This window comes from Rhinolophus sinicus, chromosome 17 (genome assembly GCF_057876585.1).
Source record: "Rhinolophus sinicus isolate RSI-liver-muscle chromosome 17, RSI-T2T, whole genome shotgun sequence".
Taxonomy (NCBI): Eukaryota; Metazoa; Chordata; class Mammalia; order Chiroptera; family Rhinolophidae; genus Rhinolophus; species Rhinolophus sinicus.
Window position 1 is genome coordinate 7,098,375 of NC_142517.1, and position 26,100 is coordinate 7,124,474.

A 26,100-nucleotide genomic window follows, 5' to 3' on the forward strand; every position below is an offset into this window, starting at 1 on the left:
AGTCAACATCACTGGGCAGCCAGTTGGCTCAGTTGGTTAGAATGCAGTGCTCATAACACCAAGGTTGCTGGTTCAATTCCCACCTGGACCAGTGAGCTGCATCCTCCACAACTAGATTAAAAACAACAACTTGACTTGGAGCTGATGGGTCCTGGAAAAACACACTGTTCCCCAATTAAAAAAAAAAAAAAGTCAGCATCACTAATACAGGATGAACTGACATCATGTGTCCAAAATGCATAACCTGGACTGGATCACGAGGAAACATCAGACAGACACAAATTGAGGGACAAGCTACAAAATAATGGACCCGACACTTAAAAAATGTCAAGGTCACGAAAGACCAAGATTAAGGAACTGTTCCATATTAGAGTAAAGAGACATGACAACTACATGAAATGTGTGACTTTGAACCAGGAAAAATATTTCTGTAAAGGATGATATTGGAACAACTGGCAAAATGTGAATATGGATTGAAGACTATATATTACCTTTGGAGCAATGTTAAATTTTCTGAATTTGATCATTGCAATGTGGTTATGTAAGAGAATGTTTTTGTTCTTAGGAAATACACCCTGAAGTAGTACTTTGGGGTGAAAAGTCATGATTTATGCAACTTACATAGTTCAGGTAAGAAAAAAGTCTGCTATCCTTAATGCCACTGAGTGGATATATCACAACTTGCCTATGTTCTCTGTTGTTAACATTTTTCAGTTAAATGAATCACTCATAAACAATGTTGCTATTAACGTCTTTACAAATACAACTTTTCGTCTCTTGTTACCATTTTCAGGATAAATGCCCAGAATTATGGATACCAAATCAAAGAGTGCAAGTGTTTTTATGGCCTTGAAGCAAGAGGCCAAGTGTGGCTGATTTAAGCAGAAGGTTGTATGTAACATGGGAAGTGAGAGCATGGAGCCACAAATAGCAAGAGATTCTGAGAGCAGCTGCTCTATTTATTGTGCAAAGGACTGTCTCATGTTACTGGAACTCCCCACACCAAGCTTACAGCAGACTTTTTGGGTTAGTGACACCCCTGCCATTGTTCTAGGACCCATGGGTCTAATCCAAGGCACCAAGACCTGATTTTAGGCATTGGACAATAAGGGATTTGTGATTAGCTGGCTCGTTGCCACTAGAGGATTTTCCTAAGAACCACAATGTGAAATTTTTTGTTCCAGAACCTCATCATTTTCTGAGGCAGTTGTGAAAATCAGTATAAATCTAATATTGAAAAGAAAAAGTATGTGACCTAAAAGACATTGAGTTGAAAACAAAAACTACGGGTGATGGGAGTGTAAACTGATATAACTACTTTGGAAAACGGTTTAGCATTCTCTTTTAACACTGAACATTAGCTCAGTCCAGGAATTCCTCTCCTAGGTTCTTACCCAGAGAAACGCTGGCCTTGGGCCCTGGAGTCAAGAAGGGATGTTCAGTGCAGCATTGCTTCTTAGAGCCAGCAAACTGGAGATCACTCATTGTCCATCAGCAGAACAATGGCTAAACCAATTGTTCCAGCGTACAATAGAATATTATATAGCAGTGAAATGAATAAAGAGCAGCTGTGCTCAATTATACATGCGAATCTTAGAAATACTGCCTGGAAAAAATGCAAGGATCAGAAGTTTACTTATTGAACAGTATGATTTTTATAAAGCTAAAAAGCGAAAACAATGTATTGTGCAGTCATTTGTATTTAAGATTTATTTTTTAAAGCAAGGGAACCATAAATGTAAAATTGAGAATGGGGAACCAGGGGAATGGGATAGACAAGAAATATAGAGGTGTTGACAATATTCTAGTTCTTAAGTTGAGGGGTAGGTACACAGTGTTCATCTTATTACTAGACTTCGTAACTTACATTCAAGTTACAGAAATTCTATTGAATGTATTGAATAATATGTTAAATTAAAAAAAAAAAACTACTGGTATCTACTGTTTTTGTAAGTTGCATTTAAAAACAGCAATGTTGGGTGGACGGGTGGCTCAGTTGGTTAGAGCGCGAGCTCTGAGCAACAGGGCTGCCAGTTCGATTCCCACATGGATCAGTGAGTTGCGCCCTCCGCAACTAGAATGAAGTCAGTGAGCGGCCACTGAGTTCCCGGGTGGCCAGATGGCTCAGTTGGTTGGAGCGCTTGCTCTCAACCACAAGGTTGCTGACTCTGGTAAGGGATGGTGGGCTGCACCCCCTGCAACTAACAATGGCGACTAGACCTGGAGCTGAGCTGCGCCCTCCACAACTAAGATTGAAAGGACAACTTGACTTGGATGGAGCTGATGAGTCCTGGGAAAAAAACACACCACTGTTCCCCAATAAAAAGTCCTGGAAATATGCTGTTCCCCAATAAAGTCCTGTTCTCCTTCCCCAATAAAATCTTTAACTAACTAACTAACTAACTAACTAACTAACTAAATAAATAAATAAATAAATAAACAAATAAAAAACAACAATGTAGATAAAATCAGAAAACCATAAAGTTTTAGAATTGGACGAGGACTTCAAGATGATGGTTAATCTGAAATGTAACCATTTAAAAATTATAAGTACTAACGAATATTTATCCTTTGAGAAATTGGGGAAGCCTTTCTAAACATAAAATCAACAGGAAAAGTCAAGGAAGAAATAATCGAGAGTTTTTATTTAATTAAAATTAAAAACTGGTACACAAAAGTCATCTTAAATGAAGTTAAAAGGCAAATGATAAACTAGGATAAAAATATGCCACAAATATCACAGCCCTGGGACTAATATCTTAAATATATAAAGAACCCATAAAATCATTAAGAAAATACTAACACCAAAATAAAAAAAAATGGCAATGGATGTGAATAGATAATTCATAAATGAAATGCAAATGATCAGTAAAACAATTGAAAAAATGTTTTTCTAGTAATTCAAAAGAAAAGAAAGGCTAATCTTTAAAGAGAGACATCATTGTTCATTAATCAAAATAGCAAATATTTTAAAAGACTTGTACTGTATTATAACACTTGATGTTGATAAGGGTGTGTGAGGATAAGCCCTCAGTCTTCTATTAGAAGATAAAATCATACAACATTTGAGGCAATGAATTTGGCCTGTGTTTCAATAGTCTTTGAAGGGTACTTACCCTTTGACACAGTAACCTCACTTACAGGAGAATAAGAATATATCTTAATTACCAGAAAGGTGGCTAAAAGTTTTGTACAGGACTATTCTCCTCAGCATTATTAGAGCAAACATGGGGGAAAAAAACAGCCCAACAGGAGAAGTATGGCTGAACGGATCACAGAACATTCAAACCTGGAGTATTTTGTAGCCATTAAAAATCATGTTACTGAAGACATTGTTTATGATCACCCCTGAGTGTCTTCTCCAGGATTCACGGAAACCTCAGCAGTGATGGGAGAGCTCAGCTTGGTGTTTTCTCTGACCTGGAGTTATTTTGTAGACCATCAGTAAGCACTGCCCCCAGGTCACACACGATTCCTTTCCCCAAATGCTTACTCAGTCTTCCCATTTATTTCCCTGTCTTTGGGGGGGAGAATTCTAACTGACACCATGTGTCGGTCTGGGTCCCACCACAGAATCACGAATTCCCTGTTCCCCCAAACGGAGGCGGAAGCCTCAAGTCCTTGCTTGAAATTGCAGTGCTGAAGGTGAACGTGAGGGCTTCAGAGCTCATGGGGCAGGATGAAGACTACCCATCCTGAGGGTAGCGCTGGAAATCTGGTTGTGCCCTCGGTGAAGGAAGACCTCTGTTACTCCTGTAATGAAGGGAAGAGTAACACCGGGAAAAGAAATCCACTGACTAAACAATTTAAGCCAATACTCTGTACCTTCTTCACAAAATATCTTGTCAGGACTAGCCCAAGTCAGCTTCTCTTCTCTCTCATTGAGCAAAACCCTCAGCCACTTTCACTACCGTGTTTCCCCGAAAATAAGACCTAGCCGGACCATCAGCTCTAATGTGTCTTTTGAAGCAAAAATTAATATAAGACCCTGTCTTATTTTACTATAATATAAGACTGGGTAATATAATGTAATATAATATATTATAATATAGTATAATGTAATACCAGGTCTGCTATAAGACCGGGTCTATAATAAATATAATATAATATAATATAATATAATATAATATAATATAATATAATATAAATACCTGGTCTTACATTAATCTTTGCTCCAAAAGATGCATTAGAGTTGATGGTCTCGGCTAGGTCTTATTTTCGGGGAAACACGGTATGTGCCAGGAATAGAGATCCAGCCTGTTCCCTTGTGTTTGTGTGTGTGTGTGTGTGTGTGCGCGTGTGTGTGCGTGCACGCGCGCGCGCGCACCAATCTCAAAGGAAGGCAGACGCGTGTACGAGCAATGATAAGGTGGGTGAATACTGTTGCAAGGGACTGTGGAAAGGGGTCTCACCTAGCCTAAGGGTCGGGCGAGACCTTCCGAGGAGGTGGCACTTTGACATTTTAGGCAAGACCTTAAAGGACAAGTAGGAGGGTGTTGGAGCAAGCCAGGTAGTGTCCTGCGCAGCCAAGTGGAGGACGGCAGTGAGAAGGGTGCTGTGGGTCAGCCGTGGGTCAGCCAGGCGTCCCCGCCAATGTGGCTAGTGGCAGAACTAGCAGGGGCGCGGTCAGAATTTGGAGCTGTGACCCTGCAGCGGGGCCCCACCGAGGGGTATCCCGATCCAGCTTTTCTCAAGGTCTGTTTCTCAGACTCCGGCTGCCACCTGCTCAGTCGTTGGCGACGACACCCCCGCCCCCTTCGGGTGAATTTTGGCGGCGGCCGCTCACTGGGTCTGAGGGCAGCTTTGGGGCCAGGAGGCCGGGAGGCCGGGAGCGCGGCCGCAGGGTCCAGGGCGGCCCACAGGTACGTGCGGCACCGATTCCGGGGGCTCCGTCTCGCCAGGTAAAGGACAGAGGCGTCGGAGCCACGGCTCCACCAGGGTACAGATAGGTGCACGCTGGTCGGTGGGTTTCCCAAGAAAAAGCCAGCTTCTCCGTCTCGGGTTGCCTGCCTTGGATCCTGCGTTTATCCCCTAGGGGAGCTATTTATAGAAAGAAATAGTTTAATCACGGCTGGCTTTTCTGGCTTTGCCTTTTTCTGATTCAGTATGCCTGCGTGGGGGCTGGATGCAATCGTCTTTCCAGGGCTGGAATCTTGTCGAAAGCGGGCGGCATGAAGCACTTCCAATTCAGCTGCATCATCTGCTCTTGGCTTCTCCAGGAAAGGGCTCTTGCTCTGTTTCTAGAGCTTTACCATTTTATAAACGCGGATTATACTTAGCCCTGTGGTACTGAGTTGCCGCTTCTTAATTTCTCTTTCTATTCTACCAGATTTACTGTTATTATAAACTGCCCGCAATGCTTTTGGGGCTAAAAAAAAAAGTGAGGTTTGCATAAACGCATTTAAAAATCCCAGGTTGAACTGCAAAGCAAGGGGCGTCAATAGGGGGCACTGCAGCTTCGCGGGACCCCTGCTGGAGACCGGATACGAGCCTCTCAGGAAACACACATTCAGTGAAAACGAGGACGCGAGTCCGCGGGCTGGGAATGTAAGGGGCTGTGGGTAACGACCCCGTTCGCCCACCAAACTTATTTCCAGCCCCATGAAATGTCCAGTAGGAAAGGTTGATAATAGGTACGACTTTTTCTTTTCCTGAAGCAGTGATTGGCTTTTTCTAAGCACGGAAGTGTTAGTTTCTAGGAGAAGAGAAAAAATCAGCTGTCATGTGACTCTTCGGTCCCCTTTCACCGAGCTTTCAGCTACCAGGAGAAGGCGTCTGTGCTGGTGTTACCTAAGTGTTTGTGACATCCTGCTGGGTGTACTTTGGGTAATCTTCCTGTGTGCTTTGGGTGACAGCACACTGCCAGGGCACGCTGAAGGCCCTTTTAGCTTTTGACCCTTCAGTCCCTTTACTTTCCCGGTTGTCCCCGATAGTCCCCTGCTAGTCCCCGTGGTCTTTCTTGCTCCAGGTATGCTCTGTCCAGGATTCCACCTACCAACTCATCAGGTGGCAGTTCACAGCGGATGTTTCTACACACCGGGAGGGTTCTACTCTAAATTTTCTAACTCACTGTGACACACACTATTAAAAGTAGCCGCCCAGGACTTGACACTGACTTCTGTTTAAATCTCATTCTGTTGAGAGACCACTTAACCTGGAGGAGTATTTCAAGTGGTAGAGACCTTAGGCACAGTGACTGACAAGTTGAGAAAATATTTAGGCGAGACCTGCTTTTCTGTGTGAGAAAGGTATCCCGATCTATTGGAAAGGAGACCCATTTTGTGTGGACCTCAGAGCCTGAGGTTCCTGTGCTGGTAAAACCAGGTAATGCTCTCCACCCCCAAGAGTTCTTGGCAGGATGATATGAAAGTTCCTTGTCTTCCTATTCCTGGTTCAGGTGCACCTGTGCACTCGTCCAGGTGGGCTGTTCCTGCATCAGAACGGTCACTATAGTCATGCATGGCATAACTATGTTTCGGTCCACAACGGAGTGTATATATGATGGTCTCGTAAGACCATCATGGAGCTGAAAAATTCCTATCACCTCGAGATACTGTAGCCACTGTAACGTAACACGATGCATGACACGTCTGTGGTGCTGATGTACATAAACCTACTGCACTGAAAGTTGTATAAAGTATAACACGTATAACTCAGTATGTGATACTTGATGATAAATAACTATTACTGATTTATGTACTTATTATACTATGCTATACCTTTCATCGTTAGTGTACTTTCTGCTTACAAAAAGTTAGCTGTAAACAGTATGCCATGTTAGGCCAGCAGCAGTCTCATACATCTGGTGTTTACTGCATTTCTTGATTGTATCATTTTCTCTAGTGCTTGGTTTTCTCTCACGTTGTTTGTATGGTAACATGCTGTACAGGCCTGGGAGCCACGGGCTGTACCACACAGCCTAGGTGTGTAATAGGCTCCGCCATTCGGGCTTGTGTAAGCGCACTCTGTGATGTTCATGCAGATGAAATCACCTAACGATGCGTTTCTCAGAACATACGCATCCTTCGGTGGGGACTCAGTGCTGTATGCTCATCCTCCACCTGTTCCTCGCTGATGCTTATTCCCACGGTAGGGCTGTGTAAACAGAGGCACCTGCCCACTGTCCCTGAATGCATTTGTGTGTGTGTGTGTGGCCAGGGCCCGGGCAGTATTTGAACTCAGAATGCCTGACTCCAGACGGTGGCCTCTATTGCTTCCCTATGGAAACCGCCGCTGGCACAGGCTCAGCCTTGGGTTGTTGGATCGGGGTGCGCTGCTAATGCTTTTTTTCATTTTGGTTGTAAGGGTTATAGTCACTTTCCATATTCATTCACTGGACCTCCATAATTTGCCCTTTAAAAATGAGACCTTTCCTCAGGAAATGGGACAGAATTGTTAGGAAGACAACCATGTACTTGGAGGGGGGCTCACCTGTTTACAGTTTACCTTAAGGTAATTTAGACTTTTGAGGCTGAGTGCTGTGTGTGTGTGTGTGTGTGATCTTGTAGAAGCTATGGTACTAATGGCCCCAACTGGAGGTCTTGTCTGATAAGCAGGAAACTGCTCACAGATGGTAACTCCTCTCTCCCAAGCAGGAAGGAGTCTGCCTGGGAGGTGAGGGACCATTCCTCTCTGCTGGATGAAGATAAATTTGCTGACAGTGGAGAAATTTTTGTGAGCACTTATCTCTAGTGGCCAATGGGGTAAAGAGGTAACAGTGATACCTCACTTTACAAATGGAGGTAGGACCTAGTTTAATTTCCAAAACTTTTATTAAGCACCTGCTATGTGCTGGCACAGCCCTAAATGCCAGGGACATGAAGGTGAATAAGACATTGCTGCAAATCAAATCCTTGTAAAGTGAATCACGTAAATGTATTGGGATTCCAGAATTTTAGAGCTCCTGGGGGAAGTTGGAGAGGATCTGGTTTGTGTCACTCGTTTTTTCAACAATTGAAAACCTGTGACCCAGAGATACTAAATGAGGTGCTTAGCACCACACGGCCTGTTAGGGACAGGGGGGAAATGTCAATGAAATTCAGTTGAAGGTCATCTTCTAATTTTCATAATTTCATTTTGAAATAATTTGAGACTTACAAGAGTTGCAAAAATAGTATAGAGTTCCTTCACTTAGTGTTAACGTCTTACACAACTAAGGATTTATCAAAAGAAAACATTAACATTAGCGCAATACAATACTATTAAGTAACCTACAGACTTCAGATTTAACCAGTTTTCCCACTAAGATCCTTTTTCTGTTCCAGAATCCAGTCCAGGATACCTACATCGCATTTTGACTCTGGAATTTTTTTTTTCCTTTTATTTATTTAAGTGTCCTTTTCCAGGACCCATCAGCTCCAAGTCAAGTAGTTGTTTCAATCTAGCTGTGGAGGGCGCAGCTCACAATAACCCATGTAGGGATCGAACCGGCAACCTTGTTGTTAAGAGCACCACACTCTGACCCACTGAGCTAACCTGCCGCCCCTGACTCTGGAATTTTTAACTTTGTATTTTCCTATACTTGAGGTTCCTTAGAACACTAATAAATTAGTGACATTCAGCTGTTGTACAAACAGTGGACCACAGGCCTCTTTTCAGAGCCAGGCGTGTGCCTCGGTGAACTCCATGAAATCCCACCCGCAGCTTTTTGGGAGTGGCCAAGTTCTGGACAATCCCGGCCTGTGTGATCTAGAAACAGAAGGCTGTCAGGCCAGCAGGGGCACACCCGAACCTTCTGCCACCATTCCCTCTTGGATCTTGAGTCTCAGTTCAGTTGATTATTGTTGTACAGGGGGCATTCTTAACTCTCAGGTGCCTGGTTTATCTAGCAAAGGGCTCTGGAGCCAGAAAGACATAAATTTACATCCCAGCTTCCCCACCGAATTGTGTGACCTTGAGCAAGTCATTCAACTGCTCTAAATTCAATTTCCCCCTGTGCAACATGGGGACAATAGCACTGTGCAGTTATAGAGAGGGTTACATGAAAGAATGTACAGTGATTGGCACAGGGCTTGGTATGCAGAGATGGGGAATGAATAAATGGATGGATGGATGTCCCTAAGGGGAGACCAGGTGAGGTGGGTGCAGTGGAAGGTCTTGAATGCCAAGCAAGATCCCCCGAGCTTCCTGGGGGGCAGGGGCAGGCACTGAAGGGTTTGAGAAGGGGAGTGATGGGACCAGAGCTGCACTTTAGAAAGTCCAATGTGGAGGATCAAGCAGAGCAGTAGGAAGCTAGGGCGCTATCGAGAATTACTGAGGAGGCTACCATGTCGGTTCCAATGACAGCAGAGGGGTGGTGATGGCAAGATGAGACTCTTGAGAGACTGTGTGGAGGTATCATCAACGGGAATAAACAGGATTCGGGTGGAGAGAAGTTGGGACTCCAACATGACTAAGTTCTAGGTCCAGGAGTAAAGGAGAATGTGATGTCATTAACAGAGATAGAGAAATCAGGGCAAAGAGGTAATCTGTGGGAGAAAAATGCATTTAGTTTTATTCATGTTGCTTCTGAGACAGAATATCCAAATAGAGGTATGCAGAAAGGATGATTGCAGCACGAGCCTGGGAGAGGCTGGAGCTGGCAATGAGGATCTGAGCATCATACCAGAGGGGTGGCCACCGAAACCCAGCGGGCAAATGGAACCACCACGGAAGAGAACGTAGGTGAGGGCAGAAGCTGGGGGCAAAGGATCACTCATGCCCAATGGTTCAAGGAAGGGTAAGAGACAGAGAAGGGGTCATTGAGAACTAGGATGGATTAGTTTGCTCCGGTTGCCATAACAAGGTACCACCGGCAGGGTGGCTTAAACAACAGGAATTTATTTCCTCACAGTCTGGAGGCGGCAGGTCGAGATCCAAGTGTCGGGAGGGTTGGTTCCTTCTGAGGCCTCCCTCCTTGCCTGGTAGATGGATTTTTTTTACCCTGTGTCTTCACATGGTCTTCCCTCTGTGTCCTAATCTGTTACAAGCACTCCAGTCATACTGGATTAGGGCCTGCCCATATGATCTCATTTTACCTTACTCGCCACTTTAAAGGACCTATCTCCAAATACAGTCATGTTCTGAGGTGCTGGGGGTTAGGATTTCAACATGGGAATTTTTTTGAGGGGGACACAATTCAGCCCATAACATAGGAATAGAAAGAACTTTTGAAAGGACTCAAGGGAAGAATTTCAGAAAGGACAGCGGCTTGCCACTGGCCTGTTCTTCCTCAGACCCACTCACAGCCCCTGCCTGTTCCCTTCTCCCCAGTGATTCACAAGGAAGGACGCTCTTTGAGGCTTCTCTACTGTTTGGCTTCAGCAAAGTTCAGTCACTGGGACGGGAGAAGGCCAGAGGCATGGAGAAGCTGGGGGGATCCCCTTCCCCCGTCTCTCTGGCTCTGGCAGGGTCTCCAACAGCAGCCGTTGAACCTGTGGCTCCATCTCCCACAGGACAGGTCTGTCAGGTTCTGGCTTCCACCAGGTGACCCTGGCTCCTCAGCGCTCAGGTCACTCCACCTCCTTGGGGGTGGGTAGCAGCTTTCTGTTATTTCTGTTCTCTGGGTTGCCACTCTGTCCCATGTTTGGTGTGCCAGCACCTTCACTGTGCCTGTAGCCACGTCTCAATATTAAATCTCCAGTTTGAGTATTTAGAGTGGTTTGTTTCCCTGACTGGCAGGGGCAAATGCTGCAGAAAGATGGAAGGGATGAAAACTGAAAATGGTTCAAGTTTTGAGCAATGAGGGTAGACGCTACCATCCCAGTGATTCAGAAGGCAATCTCTGTCAATATGATGGGTCAATACCAATGCCCATTAAGGTTTTCATTTCTATATATTTCTTCTGTATTTTGATTAATAAAATTGCTTTTTTGTTTGGTTTGACAATATGGCTGTTCCAAAACAATAATATGATATGAATATGAGCATTAAAGCTTCTGGATAGAGATCAGGATTTTCTTAATAGTTCCCTTCGTTCTTAGTATCCCAGTAAGGATGTGTATGTAGTAACTCCCCATCTCTCATTCATCATGGCTCTTTAAATATTTATGTGATGGAGTTTGGTTCCATTATTTCACTTTGCTTTCAACTTGAACGTATGTACTGGTATTCTAACAACTGACAGTTTTAAGTTTTTAGAATGTGGTAGAATTTAGCAAGTAGTGCCCCCTCCCCCCGACATACTGCCTTCCTGGAAGAGGTGGTAGGAGGGTCCATCTTGCAATTCCATTTTGAAATCACTCAGCTCAGTCTACGTACAACGTTCCATGTAAGTTTCATTTCATCACTATTGCATCCAACTACTGTCACTTAAAACATAGTTAAAAGGCTCATATATGTGTGCTCTCTAGTCAAACTGGTTCTGTGTATTATTTACTTCCTGATAACAACACATTTTACACAGTTGGTAAATACATTTTAACTAGACTCAATCTTATCTTGAAACTTAGGTCTTCTTTCAAAATACATGCGATATTCTCTTACCAGTTTAATATGTTACATATTATTATACCAAGATTTATCATGAATAAGTTAAAATGATTCTCCCAGTTAGCATCATCTGACCTACTACTAGTCAGTTTATTTTTACTGCAAGGAGATCAGGGAGATAGCTGTTATCTTGGCATTTCATATAATTAAGAAATAATGACACATTACATATAGACTCTTAAAGTTTATGTAAAAGCATCTTTCAATTCTTGGATCAAAATTCACACCGTGCTTTTACTATTATCTGTAATTTTAATTACAGACAACTCCAGTGGAGAACTCAAGAATCCTTTTGATAAGTATAAAACATCTGAAAGCAATAATAATATCAGAAAATAATCAAAGGGTATCAAAATACAATGCAGTTAAAATAATAAAATTCTCAGTTTCATTATATACTCATAAGAAATTATTTATGGAAATTTAAAAGGCATTTAATACAAAATTTTCTTATTTGGAATCAATGTTTTTAGAAATTGGGATTCCAACATTAATCTTTGACCAGGGTAGTGGTGGTGGTGGTTGGTTTGAGCCCTACCTCTATAGGGCCTGGACATTTACTAATCAGAAAGATTTAGATGACAATTTTTTTTTCTCTCTGAGGGCCCGATCACTGCCCAAGCCTCTAATCTATTCTTTCACCTATTGCTCGTTTCTATTGGTCCAAAATTGAATTTTTCTTTTTGAGTTTAAATCCATAACAAAAAAGATTATTGGTTTAAAATAATTTAACTCAGTTAACTGCATATGCAGATAATTGCACTGACTTCCTGGCTAATAAATACACATACCATTGACGATCAAATATTCAAAGGAAAGCTCTTCATATTTACCAACAAAAACCTCATGATTTCAATTAAAACTATCTTTCAATTATTTTGAGAGGACATCTTTTCAAGCAGATGGTCATTCTCTGAATATCATTTTAAATTATCACTCTAAATACAAACCTGTGTTTAGTACTCCAACACAGCTATGGAGGGAATAGATTATTTTGTCTATAAAGTAGCGACTATGTACTTTAACTGCTAAAAATGAACTATTTACAGTACAGTTATTTACATTTCAGCCTCTACTCAAGGCTTCCTAGTAGACTGGGATTCTTTATTTCAAACTGTGCGTCTCAGCTCCGGCCACTGGACTGATTAGCATCTTGAATGCTTCTCAAGTTCAGACAGAGCTAATGTCAATGTGACAGGCTTCCTTAGGGGACGAGATGTCACCTATTTAATGGGGGGCAGGACAGCATCCTCCAGGGGAGTAACATTCTTTTGGTTTACACTCTGCCTGGTCCTCCAAACCATCACTTTCAAAGCCTGCCTCGTAAGGGTGAGCGAGACCGGAGACTTTGAGTCTGGGAATGCTTTTTCTAGAGAAAGCCAGTCATTTTGATGGGCTACTGAGGTGGTCTTCAGTTGCTAGCTTGTGAGTGCACCATCCTTCCTACTGTGACAGCCTTATAAATACAAAGTCTTGTTTTTAAATTCCTAGTCTGTGGTCTTATTCTCCACAAACTGGAAAAGTCTTACGAGTCTAGAGAAACCCAGATGCAGGGAGTGACAGAGGTGGACTTGAGCAGTGCTTTTCAAACTTTAACGTGTTTGTGAATCACGTGGGGGTTATTAGGTTGGTGCAAAAGTAATTGCGGTTTTTGCAATTTTTTTTTTTTAACCTTTTAAACTGCAATTACTTTTGCACCAATCTAATAAAAAGTGCAGATACTGACTCATTGGGTCGGGGCGGGGTGGGGGAGGCCTGGGATTCTGCATTTCTGGGAAGCTTCTAGGTGATGCCAATGCTGCTTGATACCAAGGACCACAGTTTGAGGAGCCAGGGACTACAGGGTGTGTGACTCAGGTATACACACAGTAAGATCCCCCGATGTCTTATTTTTGCCACCTTCCCCTTTTCCTTTGCCATCTGGGGACGATGAAGCTAAGCTCCATCATTTTAAACAGACCCTCTTGTGAGTCTTTAACTTCTCTGACTCCTCCTCTTCTATCTGCCTTTCCGTACTCCTTCCTGGGTGTGAATGGTATCAGTGCTCCTCAGTCTAGGGGTCAGGAAGGGACCTCACCCACTTTTCAGTTCATGTCGACCCACTGTGGTCCCCATTCTTTATAAGCCAGACCTGGTATACAGTTTTGACTCCTACATTTTCCCATAATGTCTTCTGAGACCATGACATCTGGAGGCATCTAAGGGCCAAAGGAGTTATGCTGTTTGTGGGAAGGTGATGTTGCAAAACCCTTAAGGAACTTGGAAAAACTAGATGCTTGTGACCTTCAGGGAGAAGAGATGATCTCTCCATATCTATTAATAGCAGGAGAGGGGAGAGTGGTCTTTAGAGCCATAATTCAATAAACTCGAAGAAGTCTATCTGAAGTGTTTGTCTAGTAAAACATTAGGGTTTATCACTTTGTTAAGCTTTTTCATTTTCTAATTCCTGACTTGCAGCCCTGTGTTATCAAGGAGGGACTAAGTCCTTCCTCTGAGGGGCTCACTCACTTCTTTCTCCATGACACGATTTTAGATCTTATAACTGAGTAGGAACCCACTTCCCAACTGCCACTGCAGGATATGGCTCTAGCCCCGCTCATCACTGTCTTTTTCTATTTCTGGTACACTGTGATGCTTATCTTGTTTTTTGTTATTTCTTTTTGGATTCTCTCTCTTTTTAAATCTATCGTTGCTATATGCAATGGGTAGAATTTCCTATGTCATATTACCAGAAGTCTGAGGTTCAGAAAGTGGGTATTTTCTTTTAATTAAAGTTTATTGGGGTGACAACTGTTAGTCAAGTTACATAAATTTCAGGTGTACAATTCTGTAATACATCGTCTATATCTCACATTGTGTGTTCACCACCCAGAGTCAGTTCTCCTTCCATTACCATATATTTGTGAAAGTGGGTATTCTATACTGCTATTTTAAAGCAGATGAATAAAGGGTCAGGGTGCTTTAAAAATCTGCCCCTGGATTAAGTAAGACAATGGTGTACCTAACTGCTTTTACTGCACTCTGCTGTCCACTTACAGAAAGGCCAGAATAGGGAAAATCTCTGCTCTGCTTCACAGTTGTTAAGGAAATTGTTCTTCACTTGCCATTGACTTGGCTCCACCTCTTGGTGACGCTATGAGTGAGTGATGTTCACAGTGTCCAGTCCTCAACACTTCTTTACATGCTGCCTTAAAAAGAAAAAAACGAGGCTCCACAGACGAAATTGCTGTAAGTGTCAGGAATAAGTAGGCTTCTCTTAGGGGACAAGTACACTAACTGATGTTTCCATTTTCCTACTGTTTTTAGGATGCTCACCTTCAAATTGATAACTCACACATACAAGAACACCAAGCAGCCTTTTACTGCTGGTCTGTCTTTAACTTGTTTCCTGCTTTTACTTTAAAATATAGAGTCCAGACAAAATATACTGTTGCATTGTATGAATTAATGTAAACTATTTAAAATCTTTTTTGCAAGAAGGCCTCACTTTATTTTCCCAACTGGACTAGTTAGAAGCTGTTAGCACACTTTGATTCCAGGTGCTGGTTAACTAATGTAATAAACATACACAGCCTCTTCCTCAGTCTGCCTCCTACCCGTCTAGGAAGGGAGGCCAGACTCTGGCTTAAACAAGCCAGGCAGCCCCTGGGCCTACCAACCCGGTCCCCAACCTATCTATCATCTCTCCCACAGCCTCCCTTCTCCCTCCATCACACTCGCCTCTTCCCGGCCCCTCCCACTCTGCCCCTCCAGCCCGGCATCCCTTCTCCCCATTATCCCCCTGACCCCTACTCCCCACTCCAGGCTCGGCCTGCCTTCTCCCTCCACCACACATCCCCTTCCCCCGCGGCCCTCCCCAGCTCCGCGCGGACTCTCCCCGCGGCTCGGCCTCTTCCGGCCCGCGATAGGGCGGGAGGCGGAGCCCGGCGGGAGGGGTTGGGTCGGGGCTGTTGGTGCAAGTGTCCCGGGCCCGCGTTCCGCTGCGGCCGGCCGGCCGGCCATGCTCATCACGCTGTGTTACCTGTACCTGTGGGTGCGCTGGGGTCGCCGGCCGGCCGCGCTCGTGCGCACCACGGTGCAGCGGCTGCGCGCCTCGCGTTGCTCTTTCACCTTCTGCGGCGCAACCGCGCGGCCCCAGGACGCCCGCGTGTGCCTGAGCCACCGCGGCCGAGTCTTCTGCGTCGGCGAGAGCCAGGTGGGCGGGCGCGGGCCGGGGGCGCGTGCGGGGCGGGGCTGGCGGGAGCGGGGCGGGGCCGGGCGGGGGGCGCGGCCTCTGGCCTCCGCGAGCCGGAAGCGCCCTCCGGGACCTGACGCTCGCGCCGGGAGGCCTGGGAACGCCCTCCGCTCCGGCACAGGCCGCGGGCGTTGGCTCCCGGGAGCGCCACGCTTCGGTGCTCCCGTCAGCACGATGCAAACGGGACTCCAGATGACGGGACCAGAGAACCCAATCCGTGACAGGCGACCTGGTCGTCTCCGCGGCGCGCCAGGGCGAGACTATCGACGATTGGCTCTTTCCAAAATGGGCGCGTTATCTGTGTGTCGGTGCCGTGGCGAATAGCGCTGCACCCCGAGAGCACTGCCCACTTAGCGTCTCCTGACATCTCTTCCACTGAGGGCTGGAGTTTGGTTGAACCTGAAATCAGAGAAAGACAGCAAATCCTTAGCTTTCGGTCATATATCTCTGAGGTGACAAAAACTTCCCTGTCCCCTTCTCCTGTCAGTTGCATCATTTACCAAGCAGGGCACCCGACTGGTTGTCTTTGCATCTGTCTTATTTCCGTTTGCACACAGAGTTTGCTTTTGGCCCAATATTTAGTCTGATGGCTGGCTATAAGTTCAGCCGGTTCCGTGGTTTAATCTCTGCAAAAACCTCTGCTCTCGGTAAAAGGCAACAATAGTTCTTTCCTTTCAGCTACTGGAAATGGACTTGACTTCAAGATGCATTTCTGCGCAAATTTCCATTGACATCACTGACATTGTTTTCCTTAACATTTAAAGATGTTTCTTGCCCTGCTGGGAAGTTGGTTCATATTTAACATTAAAATGAGATTTTTCCATGTGTGTAAAACCGAAACACCCGAGTAGAATTAAAATCTGAATTCAGGTTTGAATATTTTGTTGAGGTTATGGGATTATACTAGCTAGCAAGTCATAAATAACCCTACCTTGTTAGTCTACTGGAACACAGAATAAGCGTGACAGTTTTCTCAGATCTCTCCAAGAAAGTGCAGGTCTAGATCCCCTCACATGCAAGGAGGTGAAGTTCATTCACTGCATATAGTGGACGCCTGAGGGCAAGAGGTCTTAAGTCTCTTAAAGAACCCTGATTGAGAAAGGTGACAAAGTGACACTTTGAGGGGTGGGTTTTTCTATTGTACTGGTTTCCAAACTGGATAAATTTACTGAAAGGAGAACCTTTAAGGTTTAGATTACAGTGGAAATTTTGAACTTTTGCAAATATTGAGAGGTAAAGGTCTAATTTTTTTGGAAGACAGTTTTACTTTTGAACATCTCTGTGACTTGATTGCCCTTCTGCTAAGCTGGTTAACTATAAATCCAGCTTTTCAGCACTTGCCAATTCTCTAGCCCGGTGTTGGGGCATCCCAGCCAAAAGGGCCTTGGACTTTTAAGGGGTTCTGTAACTTGCTGTGCTCCTGCTCTTGGCATAGTTTAGTTTACCCCAGGGCTTTGCTCTGATGTCACTGTCTCAGGGACCCAGACTAGATGGGAGTGGCCTGCTCTGTGCCCTCAGTTTAAACCACAATTCGTATTTCCAGTTTTTATCTTTTTCTCCCTAGGGACTAGTTCTGGTTAGCTTAGAAGCTTGACCTGTAATTGTCAATATTTCAGTGAATGAAGGAGTGTTTAGTGGTTGTTGGGTAGAAGCTCTGATGTTTAAAGCTTGCAATTGGAAAGCCTGACTATTTATGACTAGCTACTGTTATTTTAAGATTTAAAATATTATGGGGATGATGATTTAGATGCCTTATTGTCAGTCTGCCTGCATGGAAATAACTTTGACAGACCTGAATTTATGCCTTTATTGTCTTCATTTTTTATATATTTAAAATCAGATGTATAAATACGGAATGGGTATGTTTATATAATTGAAGGTCTGTATAACCATTGATAAGTATAACCAACGATACTTTAGACAAACTGGAAATTTTAAGCTTTTTTTGTGTGTGTTGGATTAAAGTGGACAATATGTTTTTTGTTTTTAACTCCTATGTTGATAATTATATTTACTCACGCAGAGGAGTTTTTTCTCCCCTAAATTTTCATTAATTAATTAGTTCAACAGATAATAAGCAGCTACTATGTTCCAGGTCAATAGGCCTTGAAAACACCTTTTGACCTTCCCAGCAAGGGCAGATTTGAACTGATAAGCAGCATTTCAGAGCCTGACTCAAATGCCTTTTTTTTTTGGGTGGTGATGTTAAGGCTTGCCCCCTGCAGCCTTAGATTTCAACTTTTTCTGCTCTGGGTGTGTCATGTGTTTTGTGAGTTAAAGCCTTAAACTTAATTTGCTGTTTTTCTAGAGAGATTTCAGGAAGGAGAGCAGAGATAAGTGGATTTAAACAAACCTACTAACCGATCTTGATGCTAGAATGGCGAGAGGAAATGGAAGAACAGCCCTTCAAGCTCCTGTTAGTAATGGACGCTGCCAACCGGGATGTGCTTCTGAGCCTCCTCATCTTTCAGTGCCCTTCTAAGTTGTCATTTGGAAGGAGAGCTCCCCCATGCTCTGAGCAGGGTAGAGCTGAGCCCAGAATCAGAATTAAGTGCTTGATGACAAACGTCTAGAGATGTTAAAGTTGTCACGAGTCATAAAGGGGATTTTGCAGCTGTTTGTATAGTCAGAGTTCAACAAGAGACAAAGGGTGAATGTCGTCTGTAGGAGGGCACCAGGTGACCTTCTTTAGATCCCACCTGGAATTACAGAGGAGAGGATGTCCCAGGTGTTAATGTAAGTAGCAGTTGTGGTTTGAAGTGGTACTGAATCCTCCTTTTCTTGTGTTTCTTTCCCTCTCTCCAGTCCATTGATGACTTGAACAAATGGGCCCTATTTCTTGTTTCTCCTTTTATACTTGAAACAGAACACGTAGCATTTGTGACAGAGAGCATTTGGGTGCAAGGCGAGAATTTACAGAGACCATCTTCTTCTTCAGAAACGGTGAGTAACGTGTTTCTTTTTTAGAAAATGATCCAGGTTCCATAATTCTTTATTAAATATTTCACAAGTTGCATCACTTCCTTATGACTTCATTGTCACACATCATCAGTAGGGCAAAATTAACCTGTCTCAAGACGATTTAATGTGTGTTTTTCACTTATGTACCATAAGGAAACTGTGAGTCTTAAAACTAAATTCATATTTAAAATTTTTTTTTTTTAATGAGTGTTCTTTGCTGGCCTTTGTGACTCCCTTTCTTTTTGGATATTTTGAGTTAAATTAAAATATATTAGTAACATTACTGTCACCTGTTTTTTTGTTTGTTACTTTTTTAACATTGCTTCTAGAACATTTAAAACTACCTGTGTGGCTTGTGTTTGTGGCTCACATTATGTTTTAATTGGGCAGCGACACTTGAGTCTGTCCCCCAGATCATCTAGTCCGTCCCCATGGTAAACAGAAGCCTTCAAGGCTTAATGTTGTCCTAAGAGAAAGGGTTTATTGAGCCATATGCTTGCCAGAAAAGGGCCAGGTCCTGGGTATGCAGTTTAAACCAGCAATCGTGGCTAGGTGGAGAAGACAAACATGTCCACTGCCCTGGGGCTAACAGGGCTCTTTTATACAGTGAGTTTGGGGAAGAAAGATGTAAGTTGTTTGGAAGAATTTACACTGGCTGTAGATAATGGGTGGGGGTGGAAAGGATGAAGGAAATGCAGTTCTAGGTAGGCATTTCCTCCTTCTGGATGGTTGTGGGTAACAGTCTGGAGAGTTCATGCATAAGCAGATGTGGTGGCGTCTGATGGTTGGCAAATTTTTTTTTTAGATAGCCACCTGGAAATTGATTTAAAGTTTTAATATACATTCAGGAATGTAAGCAGTCATTTTGGTTTTGACGCGTAGTATGTTAACTGATTAACGCCTTATCTTTTCCTTGTACCCTCTGGCCTGCTGGAATTTAATTTAAGACATCTCAGAATTTTTCTCTTCTCCCCTATGTACTGGTGTAGAATTACCCCTGGTCATTTGCAGAATGTGAAAGAATTAACAAGACTCAGAGAAGCAGGAGAGGAAAGAAAGTTTTATTAAAGTTAGGAAGCCAGTGGCAGCGTCTAGATAAGATGGCTGCCCCAGGTAGTAAGGAGAGAAACACCTTCGGGGGAGGGGGCAGAGTCTGAGATTAGACAACTGCACCTAACTTTAGGTTAGCTTTTTCTTACATAGGAAAGGGGGAGTCAGGCAGGCAGGTCTGAGGGCTGACATCGCTTCCTGGGGTCCGGTCTGTTATCTCCGGACTCAGGACTGGGACTGGCCACTGCAGCCTTGGGGCTTTTTGTGTCACCAGTAAAAACTGCAAGGGAGTTGCAAAGTGGATTCCGGTATCTGGGCGCCTGGGGATTAAGAAATTGATGTTTTTGGGTTAGGATTCTGTTAATTAAATGGCTTCACGAGGTATGGGTAGCCTTGAGAAAGGGAACAGAACAGAGTTCTTAAGTCAATAGTGGGAGAAACAAAGAGGAAACAGCTGAATATCAGGGTGGCTCAAAATGCAACCTAGCTAAGTTTAATTACAGGTTGCTGGATGCGAGCTATGGGGTGAGTGAAACTGCAAACTACCGTGTTTCCCCGAAAATAAGACCAGGTCTTAATTTTTCGCTCCAAAAGACGCATTATGGCTTATGTTCAGGGGATGTCATCCTGAAAAATCATGCTAGGGCTTATTTTCTGGTTAGGTCTTATTTTCAGGGAAATAGGGTAGCTAAGTCTAATTGCGTTATTGATTCCCTGAATTTCAGCCTTACAAACTCCAACTTCTTGCTCCCCAAATCAGCCTGAATGGTTGACTTTGTGCTGCCATGTACTTCTTAGACATCTCATCTCAAGTATTCTGAAAACAAACTCAAAAATGTGTTCAAAACTAGTTGTTTATATTTGTTTGTTTGAAAAAAAGAAAATCTCAACTGAACACCCCAAATCTCAAAATCTTTCACTACCTCCTGCCTCCTTGCTGCTGTTAAGTTTAAGTTCTACTAACCGCTCCCCAGGTGTCTCAGCTTTACTCTTTGCTTTTCCATTCCTCCTCATGTCATTCCCATCTTCGTCACCTGTTTCGTGTAAACTGTGAAAGTGTGTTCTACCTGTGTACCTTCCGAGTGTTTTCTTCTTGATGGCCAGAGTTATCTTTCTAGGAGCAAATCCATTTGGACTCACTCTTGCTTAAGCTAAGCTTTCGATGAATGCCTTGCCATCACTCAGTCACGCTCTTAGGCTCTTGGAAGCCTGACCCTCACCCGCCCTGTCGGCCTCTTCCCTCACCCACCCTGTGTTGTGTTCCCTGGTAGCCAGTAAATCATCCAGTAGGGATTTGGTGATGGGAGCCAAGGTCACTGGATTTCCATTCCACAGACATGGTCTTTAAAGCATTGTATTGTGATGAGAGAAAAGGAAGAGAGGAATAAGACTAGAAATAATTGACTGGAATTCAAAGTAGACTGAAATAAGAGCTATGAGATAGGCAAAGATATGTAAAGGGGAGCAAGAAGCTGTGTTTGGGACTGAGAAGGGGGTGTAGGATTTAGCAGGTGGCCTGGGAGCAGCCCAGGGTGCTATGACACTATATTTTCTCCTGCAGGTTCCTAATATTTTATTTAGCCATATCTATATATAGATGCTTAAGATAATAACACCATTCATTGAGTCCTTTGAGGCATTTTACCTACATTACCCATCATGCTTACAACTCTGCAAGATATGATTATTGTCATTTTAAAGATAAGAAAACTGAAATCGTAAGATTAGATGACATTTCTAAAGCTATCCCCTGCTAAGTGGTAGGCAAGGTTTTAGCCAACATCCATACCTTTTCTAATAACCAGAGGTGTAAATAAATGGTTTTAAAGAGATGTAGGCATTGAGATTCCATGGTCATAATAGTAAAGCTTATATTCACCTGAGTTCAGTCAAGCGGTATTTGCAGTTGTTCTCCTGTGCTTAGCAGAAAGAGACCCAATTGTTGATGCGAAGGCTTTTGGTAAACTCAAGGGTAATTGTAGTAGAAAAGACTGGTCAGAAACCTTTTGTTTTAAAGATAATTTTTCAATTTTTAAAATTACAAGTTAAATAGTCAATTACATTGAATCATGAAATTTCTGATATTTGGCTTTTTTTTTTTACCTATGAAGAGTCCATTTCATGTGGTAACCTAATAGTTTTTCTTTAGGCTTTTAAATCAGCTTACCATTCCTATAAGTTTAGCACAACTTTGTGGTCACTTTTCAGGGGATTTTTGAATCATAGTTATCCTGTTCATAAACTCAGATATCGTAAAACATTTTATTTTTGGACTCTAGGTACACAGACTTGGATTAATCATAATCCTGATTAAAATGCGCTTTCATCATTGGTTCACTGCCCTCATTCACTTAGGAATTTGAAATTATGTGAGAAATACCTATGAACTCACCAGTCAGTATGGAAACTAGAATGTGTACCTATGTGGGCCCCCCACAGCGTCCAAAGTCCATCCCCCTGTTCTGTGGCGTCTGCTTTCACTTTCTCGCTCCCCTCTTCCGCTTCCCCCCCGCCCCCATTTCTTTTCAGATATTTAAGTTATCTGGATGAACACCACCAGCTTTCTCACCACTTATATAATTCTTATTAGTTATTAAGCTTGTAAAGATAGTAAGCTTGAAATTTTCTTATATAGTCTAATATTGTATATGTTTAACAAGATTTTAACTTAAAACCAAGGCCAACGTTTCTAAAATTTATTGCAGTTACATAAAATACCGAATATGCACAGATTCCTCCTTAATACAAAAATATGACTGCTGTGCTCGTAATTCCCTAAATTGTCGTGAATTAATAGAACATCTTTACGGGGTTAAAAGACATACAGTCTTAAGGAACATAGTTACTGTATTATATAGGGTACAGGCTAAGCTGCTGTAACAGAGAGACTTGTCTCAGGGAGGTAGTTCTGCTCTGTAAGGCTGTTCAGGACCCAGCTCCTTCTCTCTTGTAGCTGTATCATCTCCTCTCTGCCGTCGTAGGTGGTGGTTCTCACTCTTGGGAGAAGCTGGCTTCCACTTCCCCGGCCACTGCCACCGCGGTCGACCTCATCCACATTCCAGCCCTTAGAACAGGGAACAGCGAAGGAGGGTGACAGCAGCTTCCTCTTTAGAATCAGATCTAGAAGTTTCAGATGTCACTTCTGCTCCCATCACATCAGCTGCAGGGGAAGCTGACAAATGCATTTCATAGCTGGATAGCCATGGGTTCAGAGAAAACCTGGAGTTCTGTTACTCCAGAGAGAGAGAAAGACTAGCTATTGGGAGATAATTAACATCTCTGCCACAGTTATCCCATTTAATTTACCTTCTAAGAAAGATTTAATTAAGATCTCAATTAATGGCAGTTACTTAATTCTTAATTTTTCTGGGGGTTGAAAGATGCGTACCCACCCAGGGTATTTATCCAGTTAACTCATTTCATTTGGATCACTTTGGTGGGTCTTGCAGCCATGAGCTGAGATATGTAGAGCTATTTTTCTGACTCTTCTGGCTATTACACCGAGCTCTGTTTTATAAGTTGGGCTTCAGAACCTACAAAGGAATTGATCTCATAGCTCAGGGTCTTCTCACAAAGTCTGCAGTTCCATTCAGGTTGACTGCTTGATGGATTTTGCATTTTGGGGGGCTGTTATGAATCTGTACGTGTATTTTTCACCTAACTCTGGAGTCATTTGAATTTGACAGGATCCTAAGATACTCAATAAATGAATAGCTTATGTAAGAGAGACTTTTGAGCTTGATGAGATCTTACATTCTTTCATCTTTTTTAGGACTGTACAGCTCTTACAGATAGTGAAAATGATGTCTTTTCCAATTGGGGATTTCTCTTATGGCTTTCATTTGTCGTCATTCTGTAGGCTCCCAACAACAAATAAATGATTCTCAGGAATTCAGTTTAAAAAAATATAGCATTCACATATTCATATTTTCACTTAGTCATTCACTCATTGACAGATATTTATTGAACATCTGCTGTATGCCAGTTATTCTGCGAGGTGCCATAATAAATACCAGTGGCTCATGGCAGATTCAACTCCATTTCCAGTATCTTCTATAATTATATTAACAGTCCTGCTTAGAAAAAATGGATGACCCGAAGAACTTACACGATTCTTTTGTTGCAGAAAATGCACTTGTGACCCTTGTACTCTAGCAAGGCATTCATTCATTCTTCCCAGATGGACTGAGTGCCTGTCATATGCCCCGTTGGGTGCTGGGCTGGAGATACGTCTCATATGGAAGATGAAAGGTGCTTTCAGAGGTGACATTCCCTGTCATCTTAAGGGGCTCACCCTGTGGGAGAGAAGACAGATGAACAATTAGAGTTCCCCATGATAAGTGCTACAGGACGGCAGGGATAGGAAGCAGTGGCGAACCTATCTAGATGGGGTGAGGTTGGGCAGGTCGTTCCAGGAGAGATAATATTTAGAGTTGTAAAGGAAAAATGGGAATTAGGAGAAGAAGGAAGAAAGGGCTTTGCGGGCATAGCAACAGGTACAGAAGCACGCAGAGCATTTGCACCTGGGAGCCACACAGGGTTCCATACAACGGGAGTCCGCATTAATGTGAGTTGTGGGAGTGGCCCAAGAGATGGCCAGAGGGGACTGACGGCCTGGAGTGGTGTCTGGCACGTTACCTTGATGCAGGGGTCGCTTCCAAGGACACTACAGGCAGGCTCTCCCAGTGGTCTCAGGATGGAGACTTCCAGACCAAGTTACGATGCTCAAATCGCACAGTTTATTAAATCCATTCAAAACCCGCAGCAAGAAACAAGGGAGAGCTCTGGGGTCGGTATCACTCAGGATGGCGAGCCGGAGGGATGGCAGGAGCATGTGCCTGACGCCTGAGCTAGGCAGTGTTCGCACAGCCCGCCCACTCTGCTGTGTCAGCCTTCCCCACCCAGGGTGCAGTTCCAAGGACCTGAGCTGGGGTTCGCTGGCACGTGGCTCCGCAGATTGAGGGGCCCGCGGCCAGCATACACTGGCTCTGGGGGGAGATTCGGGACCTGCGTGCCTAGGATTGCTGTAGCTTCCCAGTGATCTGCTCGGAAGCGGTGCTTTTTATCTGTGTTTCTAGGCAGAATATACACGGGGCCTTAATGGGTGGCCTGTTTAGGGATGACCTGTCAATCTGGCGCTGGCGATTTGTGTCTTAATAATATTTCAGGTGTAGTTGACTTTCTGCCGAGGAGGAATACTCTCTTTTGTTCTGTCCTTTCAATCTGTGTTCAACGCACATATGTTCCCTTTATTTCACCTATCTTTAGCGTGTCTTGCAACTTGCTGACTTCATTTATCTTACGAGTTTCATCCATGTGGTTTTTCTTGTTCCCATGTAGCAGCACTGAATATTCTCTAGTTGTGCGCAAATACACCTACTACACAGATCGAGAAAGGATCATATACACAAATAGGAATGTGGGCTTCATCCTAGGGGACATCCTAGGGTGAAAACTTTTCTTTTCAGAAAGATTACAGTGCCGGAGAGTGTGGAGAGTGGATCGGAGGGAGGCAATCCTGGAAGAGGCTGGACGCCACGTGGGAAAAGCGTGTCAGTGGCAGGGAGGGTGACACGGAGACGGATATGCGAGCTTTTTAGGAGATGATGAGGGGTTTTGGGTGGATGGGGATCATTCTGAAGCTCGGTACAGGGGCCACTGTAGGGAATGCATCTTGGCTGAAGTAACAGGTGACCTTAGAATCTCAGTGGCTTCTTGTTCTTGAAACCTTTGCTTCTGTTCATGGTGCACGTGGGCTCAGCAGGTTTGCTGCTGCTGTTTCAAGCCACGACTGCTCTGGGCTCTGCTCCTTGCATCTTCCTCGTGTGGGGACCCAGGCTGAAGGAGATGGGACATGCCATTCTCGTGCAGAAGGGAGGAGTGAGAGAGCGGGCAGAAGCTCAGTGCAGTGGACTGAAGAGGACTGCCAAGTCCTTCCTCCTCTGGGGGGTGGGGTCGGGGGTCTCATATTCCTCCCCTGAATCTAGGCCGACCTTAGTGACTTGTTTGTCCAATAGGATGTGGCGGGAGTGACATTCTGGGACTCCCAAGGACAGGTGACGGAAAACCTTGCAGCTTCCTCCTGGGCTCTTGGAACCCAGCTGTCATGCTGTGATGAAGCTCCAGCTGCCCTGAGGCGAGGTTCATGCTAAGAAGAACCTAGGCCGACAGTCCTGGCTGAGTTCCCAGCTGGCAGGCTCTCCAACTTGCCAGCTGTGTGAGGGGGCCACCTTGGAAGTGGATCTTCGGGCCCAGTGGAGCTGCCCAAGCTGATGGCATGTGGAGCAGAGCTGAGCTGTGCTTGTCCAACTCTGCCTAAACTGTGAGCAAAATAAATGCGTAGCATAAGCCACTGTGTTTTGGGCTGGTTTGTTACACAGCGATGG

At 43.9% G+C, this 26,100-nt stretch overlaps 1 protein-coding gene and 1 long non-coding RNA gene across 8 annotated transcripts in view; one reads left to right on the plus strand and one right to left on the minus strand.

Annotated features, from left to right (window-relative positions):
- The first annotated feature begins 4,279 nt into the window (after positions 1-4,279).
- The window catches only part of HLCS (holocarboxylase synthetase), a 194,909-nt gene continuing 173,088 nt past the window's right edge, over positions 4,280-26,100 (plus strand). The window contains exons 1-2 of one of the 7 annotated variants that reach the window (XM_019730302.3): positions 4,280-4,369; positions 18,509-18,646. Coding sequence is in view for 2 of the 7 variants with exons in the window: in XM_074325505.2 (XP_074181606.2) it covers positions 15,470-15,664; positions 18,509-18,646 (333 nt within the window). In the remaining 5 variants the exon portion in view is untranslated. Of the gene's footprint in view, positions 4,370-4,510; positions 4,863-15,281; positions 15,665-15,702; positions 16,156-18,508; positions 18,647-26,100 lie in introns of those variants that run through there. The other 6 variants (XM_019730301.3, XM_074325502.2, XM_074325505.2 and 3 more) reach the window with 6 other exon arrangements.
- On the minus strand, positions 9,464-15,635 carry LOC109446666 (uncharacterized). The gene is made up of 3 exons (XR_002137252.3): positions 15,497-15,635; positions 14,506-14,657; positions 9,464-10,668 (listed from the first exon to the last, which is right to left on the minus strand). It is a non-coding gene; the product is annotated as an uncharacterized LOC109446666 (long non-coding RNA).